The 13,064-nt window shown below is 33.7% G+C and overlaps 1 protein-coding gene across 1 annotated transcript; it reads left to right on the top strand.

Moving 5' to 3' along the window:
• Positions 1–5,937: 5,937 nt before the first annotated feature.
• LOC142642522 (diaminopimelate decarboxylase 2, chloroplastic-like) lies at positions 5,938–12,809 on the top strand. Its single transcript, XM_075816897.1, has 8 exons — positions 5,938–6,985; positions 7,247–7,421; positions 8,295–8,444; positions 8,945–9,106; positions 10,292–10,477; positions 10,881–11,003; positions 11,793–11,882; positions 12,537–12,809. Exons 1-8 carry the CDS (start codon positions 6,495–6,497, stop codon positions 12,615–12,617), a joined length of 1,458 nt encoding a protein of 485 aa, XP_075673012.1. The 5' UTR covers positions 5,938–6,494; the 3' UTR covers positions 12,618–12,809.
• The last annotated feature ends 255 nt before the right edge of the window (positions 12,810–13,064 follow it).

Here is a 13,064-nt window from a genome sequence, read left to right as displayed (position 1 = left end):
TAATTTTAATCATGTTCTCTTTATATTTTTATACAGATTATTTTCTTTCATTTTAATAGGTGAAGTATTCAATTTTATACATAAAGTCTACTCTTTTTTTTTTACATATTATTTTAAATCTTAAATTTATAATATGACATAGTCTCTTAGGAATGTTTAAGAAGTATGCAGTGCTTATCTCATGTATCTATATTAGTAAACAAAACTTAATCAATAGTTCGAAGCTATTCCTAAGATAAGAAAAATTATAAATATAATAATATCTTTTTAAGAGAATGAAAATTTTGAATAATATATTTGAAACTCAAACAATTTAGTTGTATAGGAAAAACAAATTGGGAAAATATAACGCAAGATAACATAATTTATCAAAATATGGACCGCCTAAAAAATGAATAATATCAATCAAATAAATCCAAATAATAAAATGATGATATATTTTTCGAGATAGATAAATGAAAAATTATTTTAGAAATTATTTTCCACAAAATTTATAAAACAAATTATATATTATACCATAACTAAAATAAAATTATCTATTCTCATGCATCGCGTGGATCAACAACTAATTTTTATAATACTTAAAATTTTACTACAATTTCATTTTCAGCTATTTGTGAGCATTGTAGGCTGCCTCCATAAACCATTTGCCATGCATTATGTGGGAGTGCTCAAAACTTGCAGACGTCTGGGATTCCATTCCAGATTTTGCATTTCGTCAGCTGCGCTTCTTTCCATCGTTCAAGGACCTGGTTCTCTTCATAGATGTGGAAGGGAAAAATCTTAAGCTGATGGCAATGATCATGTGGACATTATGGTATTGGTACAAGAGAAACCAACTTAGAATCAGCCTTAAGGAATTTCCTATCTCCCAGGTGATCCCTCAAGCATCACAATCTCTCTCTGATTTCAAGCTGACTGATACTTCTCCCTCAGCTCGGCATGTCGACCACACCAACTCTCGAATCCAATGATCTCTGCCTCCAAGTGGTTCTCTTAAGATCAACTTCAACAGGCTACGTTTCCGGACTTGGGTATGGCTGGTTTGGGAGTAATAATCTGAGATTGGCGAGGTAATGCTATTTCTTCATGCTCGGAGCAAGCTCCTCTCCCATTTTCATTCGACATTGTCGAAGCTATGGCAGCAGTAAGGGGAATTTCCTTTCCACAAGAGCTCGGCCTCACCTCATTTATCCTAGAAGGGGATTCGACAATAGTGATCAATTCTCTCAAACTCTGCTAAAAACTCTCTCTCCCTTTGGTCACATTCTTTCTTATGCAAAATCCACTTTAGTTGTCAATAATTGTATTTCTTTTTCACATGTACACAGACTTGGTAACAAGATAGTTCACAACTTAGCTAAACATGTTGATATATTTGAGGTTTGTCGACAGGAACGGAGCCAAAGTTTTGAGTTAAGGGAGCGGAGGTTTTTTTTTTTGGTCGGTAAGAACAAATTATTTTTTTTAATAATTTTTTAAATGACAAGGTTGTTTATCTTAAATAAAACTGGTTAATTAAGCTTAATTTTTTTTTAAGTTTTACTATTGGTAATTTTTGTTATTGAGCTATTTTTTTTGGGCTTGCACATTTTGTTTTAGATTTTAGATTTATAAATTTTTTTTATAGTCACTAAAATGAGAAAAATACTAGCGCTACAAACTTTTTTATAAATTATTGATGTAATAAGTGGTTAATAGTAAGTAAAATAATGAAGTAAGTGGTGCGAACCAATAAGAATTTGCTACCAAAACAATTTGTAAAAATGTTGTAAAAAAATTTGTGAGTATAACATTACTCTTAAAAGAATCAATAATATTGTTTAAGGGAAAAAATGTAATTTTATAGAACAAAATTGCTAAAATTAGTACACATATATATATAATAATATTCTTTTTAAAAAAATTTAGGGGGGGTCCAAAGCTAGCTACGTCCCTGTTTGTCGATGTGGATGCTGATTACGGCTAATCTCTTTGAATAAAATTAGTAGTTTTCTTAGACATGGCAAAACGAGTCAGATTTTTTTGACCCGACCCGACCCGAGCCAAAAATATCTGACCCGAATTCGATTTTTTGACCTAAAGTAAAAACGGATTGACCCGTGACCCGATTTGATTTTTTTGCGGGTCAACCAGACCCGACCTAGATAACCCGTGACTCGACCTGTTAAAAAAAATCGCTAAAAAAATATTTAAACTACGTCCTAATGCTAGGTGCATAAGCACAAAGCACTGGAATTGTTTCAATTGTTTTGTGTGAAGAAAAAAACATTACACTGAGTGCAAAAACATTGCCACATAAATAAATAAATTCTAATCACAACAAAGTTCTGTAGGCACAGTAGGCTATACGCTAAATTCTTCCCTTGAAAATATAAATAAGGCAGAATTTTAAAAAAAAATTAATTAATTGGACAAATAAAAAATTAGCAAACCTAATCCTGTTTCTATCGTATCATATGCAAGTTGTTCTAGACCATTCATTTCTGCAACTTGTTGGCAATTGTTGCTCTGATTGATTATATTTTTTTTAGTAACTGTATTCCACAAAGGCTGAAAGGCACAAACCATTAAGAGGTAAGAGCTTTCAGCCTTTCACAATTTCAGTCTGACTCTTGTGCCTCTACTCTTTCTCGGCCTCTATTATATAATTTTAATTCTTTATTGATTTGCTTTTGTGGTACCTTAAGTTATATTAAAATATTATATTGTAGACAAAGATGTTGATGAAATCGGCCAACTTGAGCTACAATTTGCAAGTGAGAATGATATTATTAGTGATATAAACTTAAAATATATACTTTTTAGTACTCCTTAAGATCTATCTCTTTTTGAAGATGTAAACTTGTAATTACATGCATTTTGACAGTGAGTTATTAACATTGAAGACTTTTTCTATCATTAATTTATGACTATAAAAAATTCTTGTCATGCTCAAAATTGTCAAAATCGTTTTTGATTTGTTTAATTGATTTTATTTATTCTTTTTAAAAAGGTTGTCATTGATTTTATTCATTCTCTCTAAACAAGTTATATTAATTTGTTTTTATAATTTAAAAAAAAAAACTTGTTTGAAAATATGGGTTAACTCGATCCGACCGACATTGACCCGTTTAAAAACGACATGTTTTGACCCGCAACCCGATTGACCCGACCCGCCCACCCATTTTGCCACATCATGTTTTCTTTCTCAAAAAAGAAAATTTTCATTTTGTATTAAGAAATGAATATATGAATTGATGTTCAAAAATTATTATACCTTAAAAATCAAACAATCTTAAAAAATCAAAATTTGATAAATTCAAGTTTTTTGGTCAACCAAAGTTCCATCAAAGTTTGAATTGATGATATCGAATTAATTTAATAATTAATAAAACTATAAATAACAAAATATATTAATTTGAATATTAGCAATATTGAATAAAAGTATATAAAACAATTTAAACCATTTTAATAAAAGCCTCTTATTCCTTTTTTGTTTTGGAAATGTTCCTTTTTGTTTTTGTGTTATATATATATATATATATAGAGAGAGAGAGAGAGAGAGAGAGAGAGAGAGAGAGCCCCAATGGCCCAATGTATCTAAACCAATTAAAGGCCTAGCCCGTGTACATCAAGGCCGAACCCAAAAAGAGATAGATATGTAAAAGGACACGCTTGGATTTAGAGCACTAAAAAACACTGCCACCGGAGCCGAAATTTGTGACGTATGGGTCCAATACTGAACTGAACCACTTTTTGATCCAAACTTTTTTTTTTGGGGTAAAATTGGTCCAATTTTTTTTTTTTTTTTATGACAACATTGATCCAAACTTTTATCAGATATAAAACATGTCTTCCAATTTTTGTCACAATTCAAGTCTTTCTCGTAGAATTTGTAGATATGTAATGTATTATGTTCAGATAGATACCCCTATCAGTGCAGCTAACAAGAATAGAAGTTGATGATGTTTTGATTTTGGACTTCTGAGAAAATTTGATATTGGACTCAAATTGTGCAATTGAGAATCAAAGAAGGTTAGTTTTGTCCAGCTATTAAAAAACTTAGGGCGTGATTGGTAGGAGGATTTTTGTTTTTGTTTTTGTTTTCAAAACAATATAAAAACAATTTTCAAAAAGTTGAACTTGAAACTAGTTTTCAAATAATGATTTTTATATTATAGTACATGTTTAGCTCCCACTTTTAAGAAAAATTTTCAAAATACTAAAAACAAAAAATAATTGTTTGGGAGACCATTTCTATTTTTGAGATTAAAAAAAAAATGAGTAGATTACTTTTTTTATTTTATGATAAGTTTCAAATTTGAATGGTGAGAATTCTTTTTGTGATAAAGATAAGCTTCTTAATTTAAGAAATAAAGAGTTTTGACAAATATGTGGAGTCTACTGTTTTCAATTTATTTACAACTATGTTATTGCAAACATTTTTGTATCCTAAAAACACCCCTTAGCCGTTTTTAAAATTTTGTTCTAAACCAGGAAAATAGGATATTGCTTTTTAAAAACTGTATTTATAAAATATTAGCCAAACAATAAATTCAAATGTGGAACCTACCATTTTATGGATTGCAAAACAAAAAAATATATTTAAATACTCTTACCAAACAGACCCTTAACTATCTATTTATACTACTATTTAAGGAGCTTCTCCTATTTGGGTTCTTCATTTTTTTTTTTTAAATTTTAAAAATGCCGATACATCCACAATCAGGTAAAAATACAACTCTAATTTACACTAAAACATTACTTAAAAAATAGGGCCACTTTCTTATTGATTTTCAAATCAGTTTATTCACTTATAAATTTAATCCTCAAAATAAAAATTATATATATAAAATAAAAACACATATTTTTTTTAATAAACATGTGAAGAGGCTAGTCTTTTGGAATCCATTTAGTAATTTTTAGGCAAAAAATGCAAAAGTGACTCACTAACTTTCACCGTTTTTCATTTCAGTCCTTTAACTTTTAGTTTTGTCAATTCAGTCTTCTAACTTTCAATTTTTGTCAATTCAGAACTCCGTCACAACTCAGTTAGTGGCTGCCGTTAGAACCCCTGAAACGATGCCGTTTTGTAGAGTTTTATTTATTTATTTTTATTTTATAAATTCAGAATTAAAAGAAAATAAGAAAAATATGAAGAAAAAACAAACCTTCCCCAAAGTACCTTGATCAAACTCTCCTTCGCTAACTAGAACGAATCCAAGCTCTTCGACAAGTAATCGTTCCTCTTCTCGGTTTCAATTTCCAATTCCTTAACTCTTTCTCTCGAAACCTCAACTTCATTCCTGAACTCCTCTGCTTTCCTCAGTTCCTCGTCGAGCTTTTTCGTGAACTCGTCCTCTTTTTCCTTCAGAGAAGCTTCGAGCTCATCGATTTTTTCCTTCAGAGAGTCTCGCTCCCTCGAGATTTCGGAAACGGTTTTGTCAAATCGGCGTTGTGATCCACGACGTCGTCTCTTTCTTGCCGGACGAGAGTTAGGGCTTGTTCGATCGCCGCCGACTTCAATTGGAGGCTGAGATGGGATTTGCGGAGAGATTCGAGGTCTGCACGAAGATCATCATCGTGATCGGAGAGGTGTTGGGGGATGGTGGTGGGTGAATCTGGGCCGTTGATTTTTTTTCTTTATTTATTTTTTTTAGATTTTTCTTATTTTCTTTTAATTCTGAATTTAAAAAAAAAATCCACTAAACGGCGTACTAACTGAATTATAATAGAACTTTGAATTGACAAAAATTAAAAATTAAAAAACTAATTTAACAAAACTGAAAATGAGATGACTGAAATAAAAAGTGACTTAGAAGGTCACTTTTACATTTTTGCCTCATTTTTATACATAAAAAAGCCGGACAATGATTTGCTGCGTACAGGCTTGCTGGAGCTGCTGCATATAGGGTACACATGTTTATTGGTCTCACGTAACGCACATGACCAATTAATTCATTTGAGATAACAAACGGCGTTAACATTTGCTCCCACCGTGACCCAAGCCATATCAAACACAGCGTACCACAAAACCCATTGGTTTCGATAAAGCAACGCACCAGATCGAACACCCAGCAACCATCAACACACAAAAACTCCATTGATGACAATCCAAGAAGCCAATTTAAACCACCCTTTAGCAAATCTATGGTCCAGTAACCAATTGAAGCAACCCATAGAGACAAACACGGTCAGGTGGGTCGGCGGTGAGAGCATGTGGTGGGCGGAGTTATTTTTTCTGATGAGAGGAACAGAGGGGGAAGAGAGAATCTGATGATGGGGAGAGATGAGTTTTGACTTTTGAGTCTAACGGGTTTTGCCTAAGCCGTTTGACAGAGAAACGAGAGAAACGTTAACGGAGAAATTCCACTCAGAACTGGTCATGTGCGCTGGACCCATGTCACTTTAAAATCCTTGTCTTTTTTAAACTCTGTACCTTTTTCTATAAAAGACCCTAGTTCTTTTAGAGACCAATTATCAAACAGTTCTCAGGCAATCTTTCTGCGTCAATGGCGGCTACAGGTACACACTTCCTCTGCTACTCCCCGACCTTTACCAAAACCTTAAATCACTCTCTCAACCAAAACCCATTTTTCAAAATCCCAACTTTATCTCTCAAAACCACCCAAAAGCTGTCTCTTTCTCTTAAAGCCATCCTCTCCCAAAACCCTGCAAAAACCCTAAACCAAAACACCTCATTTCAGCATTGTTTCACCAAATCCTCAGATGGGTTTCTTTACTGTGAGGGCCTTAAGGTCCAGGAAGTCATGGATTCTGTTGAGAAGAGGCCATTCTATCTCTACAGTAAGCCACAGATAACTAGAAACTTTGAGGCTTATAACCAGGCTTTGGAGGGTCTGAGCTCTATTATTGGGTATGCTATTAAGGCCAACAATAACTTGAAGATTTTGGAACATTTGAGACAGCTTGGTTGTGGTGCTGTGCTTGTCAGTGGAAATGAGCTGCGGCTGGCACTCCATGCTGGTTTCGATCCCACTAAGTAAAGTCATCTACACCCATTTTTGTTTATTTCTTATTATTCTTCTGGCTCTGTTTTGTTTTCCTTTCCTTTATGTTGTACCACATTTTTATAGTATAAAATGAAATGCATTATACCTTAGGCAGTGTTACAGTTATTAATATTTGAATGTTGTTAATACTATAAGTATTTGACTAGTAACGGTGTTAGTTTCAGTGTGATTTGGTGTTGTTCTTGTGTCATTGTTTCTGTAGTCTTATGTTTTGGTGTTTGAATGAACAGGTGTATTTTTAATGGGAATGGAAAACTTTTGGAGGATTTGGTTTTAGCCGCTGAAGCAGGTGTCTTTGTTAATGTTGATAGTGAATTTGACTTGGAGAATATTGTAGCAGCTGCAAGAATAGCTGGCAAGAAGGTTAATGTTTTACTTCGGATCAACCCAGACGTGGACCCTCAAGTATGTAATGACCAGACTGTAATACTTGTTGTTATGGATTGTGTAGTGTGTAGAGCCTGTAATGTGGTAGTTAAGAGAACAGTTTTTACAGAATTTAAATTGACTGCTTAAAATTTTTTGCCAATTGACTGAAATCATTCTTGATGACAAATGGAGTTTTGTAACTTGAGAAAACTTTTAAGTTTTTCAAAAATCTGCATCAGCCCTTATTCAACCGTTTTTCTTGAGATAACAATCTCTAATAGGAGGGTACTTGATGTATGTAATTTGAATTATTCAAGTGTTCATTAGTTTCAAAGTTGAAATCATGCATACCATAGGAGCAAGGTTGTTTTCAAAATTCACTCTTGTTTCCCCAGTAATTATCTGTCTTCAAAAACAAACATCATTGATTTTTTTTTTGAATTGAAACTGATACACAATAGACTTATTAGAAGACATGAAAACATAATTTATTCATTATTTTTTGGCTATTATGTTAATCTAAATGGAATTTAATCAAAATTTCTGGGACCTTGTGTGATGCCCCGTACCCAAAGGAAATAGAATTGTACAACTGGTTTTGGTTTGTGGTCTTCTCATGCATTACACCTTTGACGGGGTTGGGGTGTGAAACCTTGACCAAACTATTGTCAACTACGCCTGCTAATCACCATTACCACTTTTTCGGCACTACTGTTATTACACTACCTCTATTGTTATGCCTATCTCTACTGCCACATTGCATCACACACTCTGAATTACCTTACCACCAAGGCACCCCCATTTCTACACTATCAGATTGGCCTAACCACCTTATTCATCTGTATTGTTAGGTTGGTCTGCTTATTATGCTAAAGCTTTATCTTACTAATATTTCTTTTTCTTTCTTAGGTCCATCCTTATGTTGCCACTGGGAACAAGAACTCCAAATTTGGTATTAGAAATGAGAAGTTGCAATGGTTCTTGGATGCTGTAAAGGCACATCCTAATGAGCTGAAGCTGGTGGGAGCTCATTGCCATCTTGGGTCCACCATCACCAAGGTATTTCAACAACTTTGTTTTCATATCCTTTCATTTATTTCATGTAATTACAATTTTGAACCTGTAGAAGATGAGTCTGGGACATCTATGGCCATAGTACAATAGTTATTACATTTTTTCAGTGTATGATAGCTATTACATACCACTGTTCACATGGCGAAAACTCAAGATTTAAAATATATAAAAAAATTGTTATTTGAGCAGCTAGTTTTTTGATGCTGCTTTGCAAGCCACTGGCTGTAGCTGTATAAATATTCTTCTCCCCTTTATTTTTGTCTTGTTATCTTGCCATTTACACTGATGTTGATCTTGTTTTCATTCTCTGTTTGAATTAGTTTAAAAAAAAAAAAATTTATTTTGTTTTATTGTTCTGTGAAATTGCAATGGTTTGCATTTAGTTATTTTCTGTGATTTTATAAAAAAAGTGAAACGTATATTTTTTTAATTTTTAATTTTTTTGTTAATGTAAAGTTTAATGCTCTGATTTTTTATATTTACAGGTGGACATATTCAGGGATGCTGCGGTTCTTATGGTCAACTACATTGATGAAATCCGAGCTCAAGGTTTTGAAGTTGATTACTTAAATATTGGAGGTGGACTTGGGATAGATTATTATCACGCTGGTGCTATCCTTCCCACACCCAGAGATCTAATTGATACTGTGAGGATCATATCTCTAATTCTTGTTTTCTGGCCTTTATTAAGTATGAAATTCATGCCTGCATGTCTAATAATTCACTTGAAGAAAGAGGGAGTTCTTGATACATGGGTAGCATTGCTTGCACCATGCACTTGTGTCTAGAGTGGGCTGCTAATTTTTATCCTCAAACCTGATCTTAGAATGATAAGTGCAAAATAGGTTATTACATTTCCAAAAAAAATGTAGAGCACATGAGGTTTTGAATGAAATTATTATCATTTTACCATGGTCTTCATGATCTACTGTGCCTCGCTTCAATTTCTTGATTTATATGGAAGCCCAATCTTATTCTGAAATGAATTAACCTTGACACAATGGTCCTTGTACCAATTGACTTCTCTCCCCAAAAACAAAGGATGAAGGATGTGGTCAATGGCACAATCCTCTATGCATTGGGACTTGTATATTACCCATCAAAAGAAACTTCCGCTTTATTTGTGACCACAGATTTTGTGCCACAAAATGTGGCTGTAAGTGAAACAGGCTCTTTGTTAGGTAAAATAGGCTGACAAAGAATTTGCAATACACAGAGTTAAGTGCTTTGCACTCGAGAAGGCTAAATGTTTTAACTAATTTTTAATAGCCAACCTATGATATTATTCTATAGATACATGAAAAAAGTTATTTTGTGCACTTTTATAATGCACCACAGCACAAATGATTGCATATATAAGCACATATCCATGTTTTTTTTTTTTTAAAACCACGTTGTAGTGGCTCTGGTTTTTACTCAGATCTAGTGGCCATAAGTATCTAATAGAATGCAGTAAGATTTCATTGCCAATGTCAATCTAATATATACTCCAAGCCTAAAAAGATACATAACTCACCTGGTCTTCTGATACTTTTTATGATATTTAAAGCGACATCCCCCAAACCTCTCCAAGAAATTCTCTTTTTGTATAGTTTGGGTTTATGTTTTGGGAATTATAATATCATTAACATATTTGAGAAATTTGTAAGGTTTCATTGTAAATAAAAATTGACTAATTTACGGTCTTAGCGTAGGATTAAAATGGATGACAAAAGGTAATAAAAGGCTTCACTTCCCAGCGGGGGATATAGTTATTTAGAGAATTAGCAATGTTCTTACTTTGATCAATATGAAGGTTTCCTGAATCTTTTTAACGTTGGTGGTTCCTGCAGGTTCGAGAGCTGGTCCTTTCACGAAATCTTAAACTCATCATTGAACCTGGGAGATCGTTGATTGCAAATACTTGTTGCCTGGTTAATCGCGTTACTGGGGTCAAAACTAATGGAACAAAAAACTTTGTGGTGATCGATGGAAGCATGGCTGAACTTATCCGTCCTAGTCTTTATGATGCTTATCAAGTAAGAATTTGACTATAGCTAACTGCTAACTTCTCTAGTAGACAATTATATTTATGTGAATTGAAGATAAGGGGCATCTAATCAGCTTTTTAAAGCATATTATCAAATGCTTTCAATCTAGTACTTGAAAAACATTGTTCAACATTCTGTTGTTACTTGTTGGTTAAATATTGTAGTAGTTAGTGGCCGTTTGCCCTTATATCATACCTATCTAACAGTGTAGTACCAATCTGGTAAAAAATCTAAATTGCTGGTGCTCATCTATGCTACTACATAACAAATGCTCTTGTATTTTTGCTCATTTTGGGCTTAATGATAAATATTTCTCTAATCACCATGGCTGTTCACACATTACATTGTTGTGGCTTTTCATCACAATTGACTTGTCGGTACCTGGTTGCAGCACATAGAGCTGGTTTCTCCTGCACCACCTGATGCAGAGACCTCAACCTTTGATGTGGTGGGCCCTGTCTGTGAGTCAGCAGATTTCCTGGGAAAGGATAGAGAACTTCCAACTCCAGCCAAGGTATTGTGTAGGCTTCCTGTTGGATTGTCACAGCTATAGTTTTCTTCATATCCTTTTTTTTTGGGGGGGAGGGGGGGTTGGTGGTGGCTGTTATGCATGTTCTAATTAGTGAAACAACAACAACAACCATCGAGGCTAAGTTCCCAATGGGCTGGTTGGTTGGCTATGGATCCTTAATAGACTAATTAGGGTTGGTCACACGTATTCTTTTCCACCATTTTATCATATCCAAAATCATACAATTTGTGATGCAGGGAGCCAAGATTTTATGTTTTAATTTGCAATTAATATTTTTTTTGAATTTGAATTTTGTTATTAATGTTGAGGGTTTTAAGTGATTCAAATTAGATGTTTCCCATATTGGTGTAATCCTCTAAAACCCTATTTAACTTGTACTCTTGTAATGGTGAAAGACAGATGAATTTGAATAAGATTTATTATAATGAGTTGAGAATGTCTCCTCCCTTGTTTGCTTTTGTTTGTTTGCTTTTGTTTGGTGGTGATGCCAAACGCCCTTAGGTGGTGAAGCCTAGGGTGTGTTCTGTTGTTCCTTTTGTTACTCTTTTAATTCCTGTTTTCTACTGTGTGCATCAACTTGTCACCTCCTTAATTGACATATCCTTTTTTACTTTTTCATCTAATGTTATTTTAGGTCTTCTTCTACCATTTTTTGGTTCCCTCAACTTTAATCCACTCACTCTTCCTCACTAGTGTATTCCAAGGTGTGAAACCCAATAAAAAATGACTATTCTCTTTTTAAATTCTCTTATCTAGAATTTTACTTTGCAGGGAACTGGTCTGGTTGTTCATGATGCCGGTGCTTACTGCATGAGCATGGCATCAACTTATAATCTTAAGATGCGCCCGCCAGAGTACTGGGTATGTGTCAATGACTTCACGTTGTCTATATTTTATACTACACATCTATGCTGTACAAATGATACCAGAAACTTTGAATGTTCCATTTTATATTTCCATCTAATTACACAATTAAAATTAGTGATGGTTTCTACTGCTTTCAGTAGCTCTGACAAACTTAAAACTTATGCCTCAACAAGCTCCTGTATTATCAATCTTATTTTGCGGGGAAATTTCTGCATCTTTAATTCTGAAGGCCTTATCAATTTTTACCAACATGTTTCAGAATATCTCGTACATTTATGGATTAGTTATGAGAAATTGTATCGCCCCCCCCCCAACCCCCTCACCCACCCCACCTTTTTTTTTCTCTCTCTCTCAAGAAGCTGCACAAATGATACTAAAAAATTTGACTGCTCCATCTTATATTCCCATCACAATACATAATTAACACTAGAGTTGGCTTCCACTGCTTTTAGTAACTCTCACAAATTTGAATCTTATGCCTCAGTGAGCTCCTATATTATCAATCTTATTCACAGAAATTTCTGCATCTTTAATTCAGAATATTTCATATATTATGGAATAGTTATAAGTAATTGTATGATTGTATCCATTGCCTCCCCTCCTTCTCTCCTTTTTTGCCTCTCAAAATGCTTTGTTTATCATTTTTAGGTTGAAGAAGATGGATCAGTGACCAAAATCCGGCATGGAGAAACATTTGGAGATCATTTAAGATTCTTCGAAGGGCTTTAATCAACATCATGGGTTGTGTCTGTAACTATAGATTAAGATACCTGTGATTTGCTCTTGATGCATGGTTGCATTATTTCATGCTAGATGTTGTGAATTTGAATATTGAATATGCAGATGCATATTTTGTTTGCACCAGCCTCTTATTTGAGAGGAAGTATGAACTTAAAATTTTCAGGGCCTGTTTGATTACCATTTTCAAACTCACATTTTTACATTTTAAATAACATTACACACATTTTCACACATTTTTTAACCCATACATATTTCAAAAAACTACAAAAATCTCATCTCAAACTACAAAAATCTCATCTCAAATTCTCAAACTACTCTACCAAACACCCCCAATATTTTGAGGAAGGAAGAACTAGAACTTAGAAGCCCTGATAAATCAACTAAATAAGATTTCTTCACATCCTGCAAATTTAAAGTTGTAGTGTAAAACTTAAG

This window comes from Castanea sativa, chromosome 7, assembly GCF_040712315.1.
Source record: "Castanea sativa cultivar Marrone di Chiusa Pesio chromosome 7, ASM4071231v1".
In the NCBI taxonomy this organism is placed as follows: Eukaryota; Viridiplantae; Streptophyta; class Magnoliopsida; order Fagales; family Fagaceae; genus Castanea; species Castanea sativa.
Note: the sequence above shows the minus strand (reverse complement) of the source record. Positions and strands in the feature narration are given on the sequence as shown.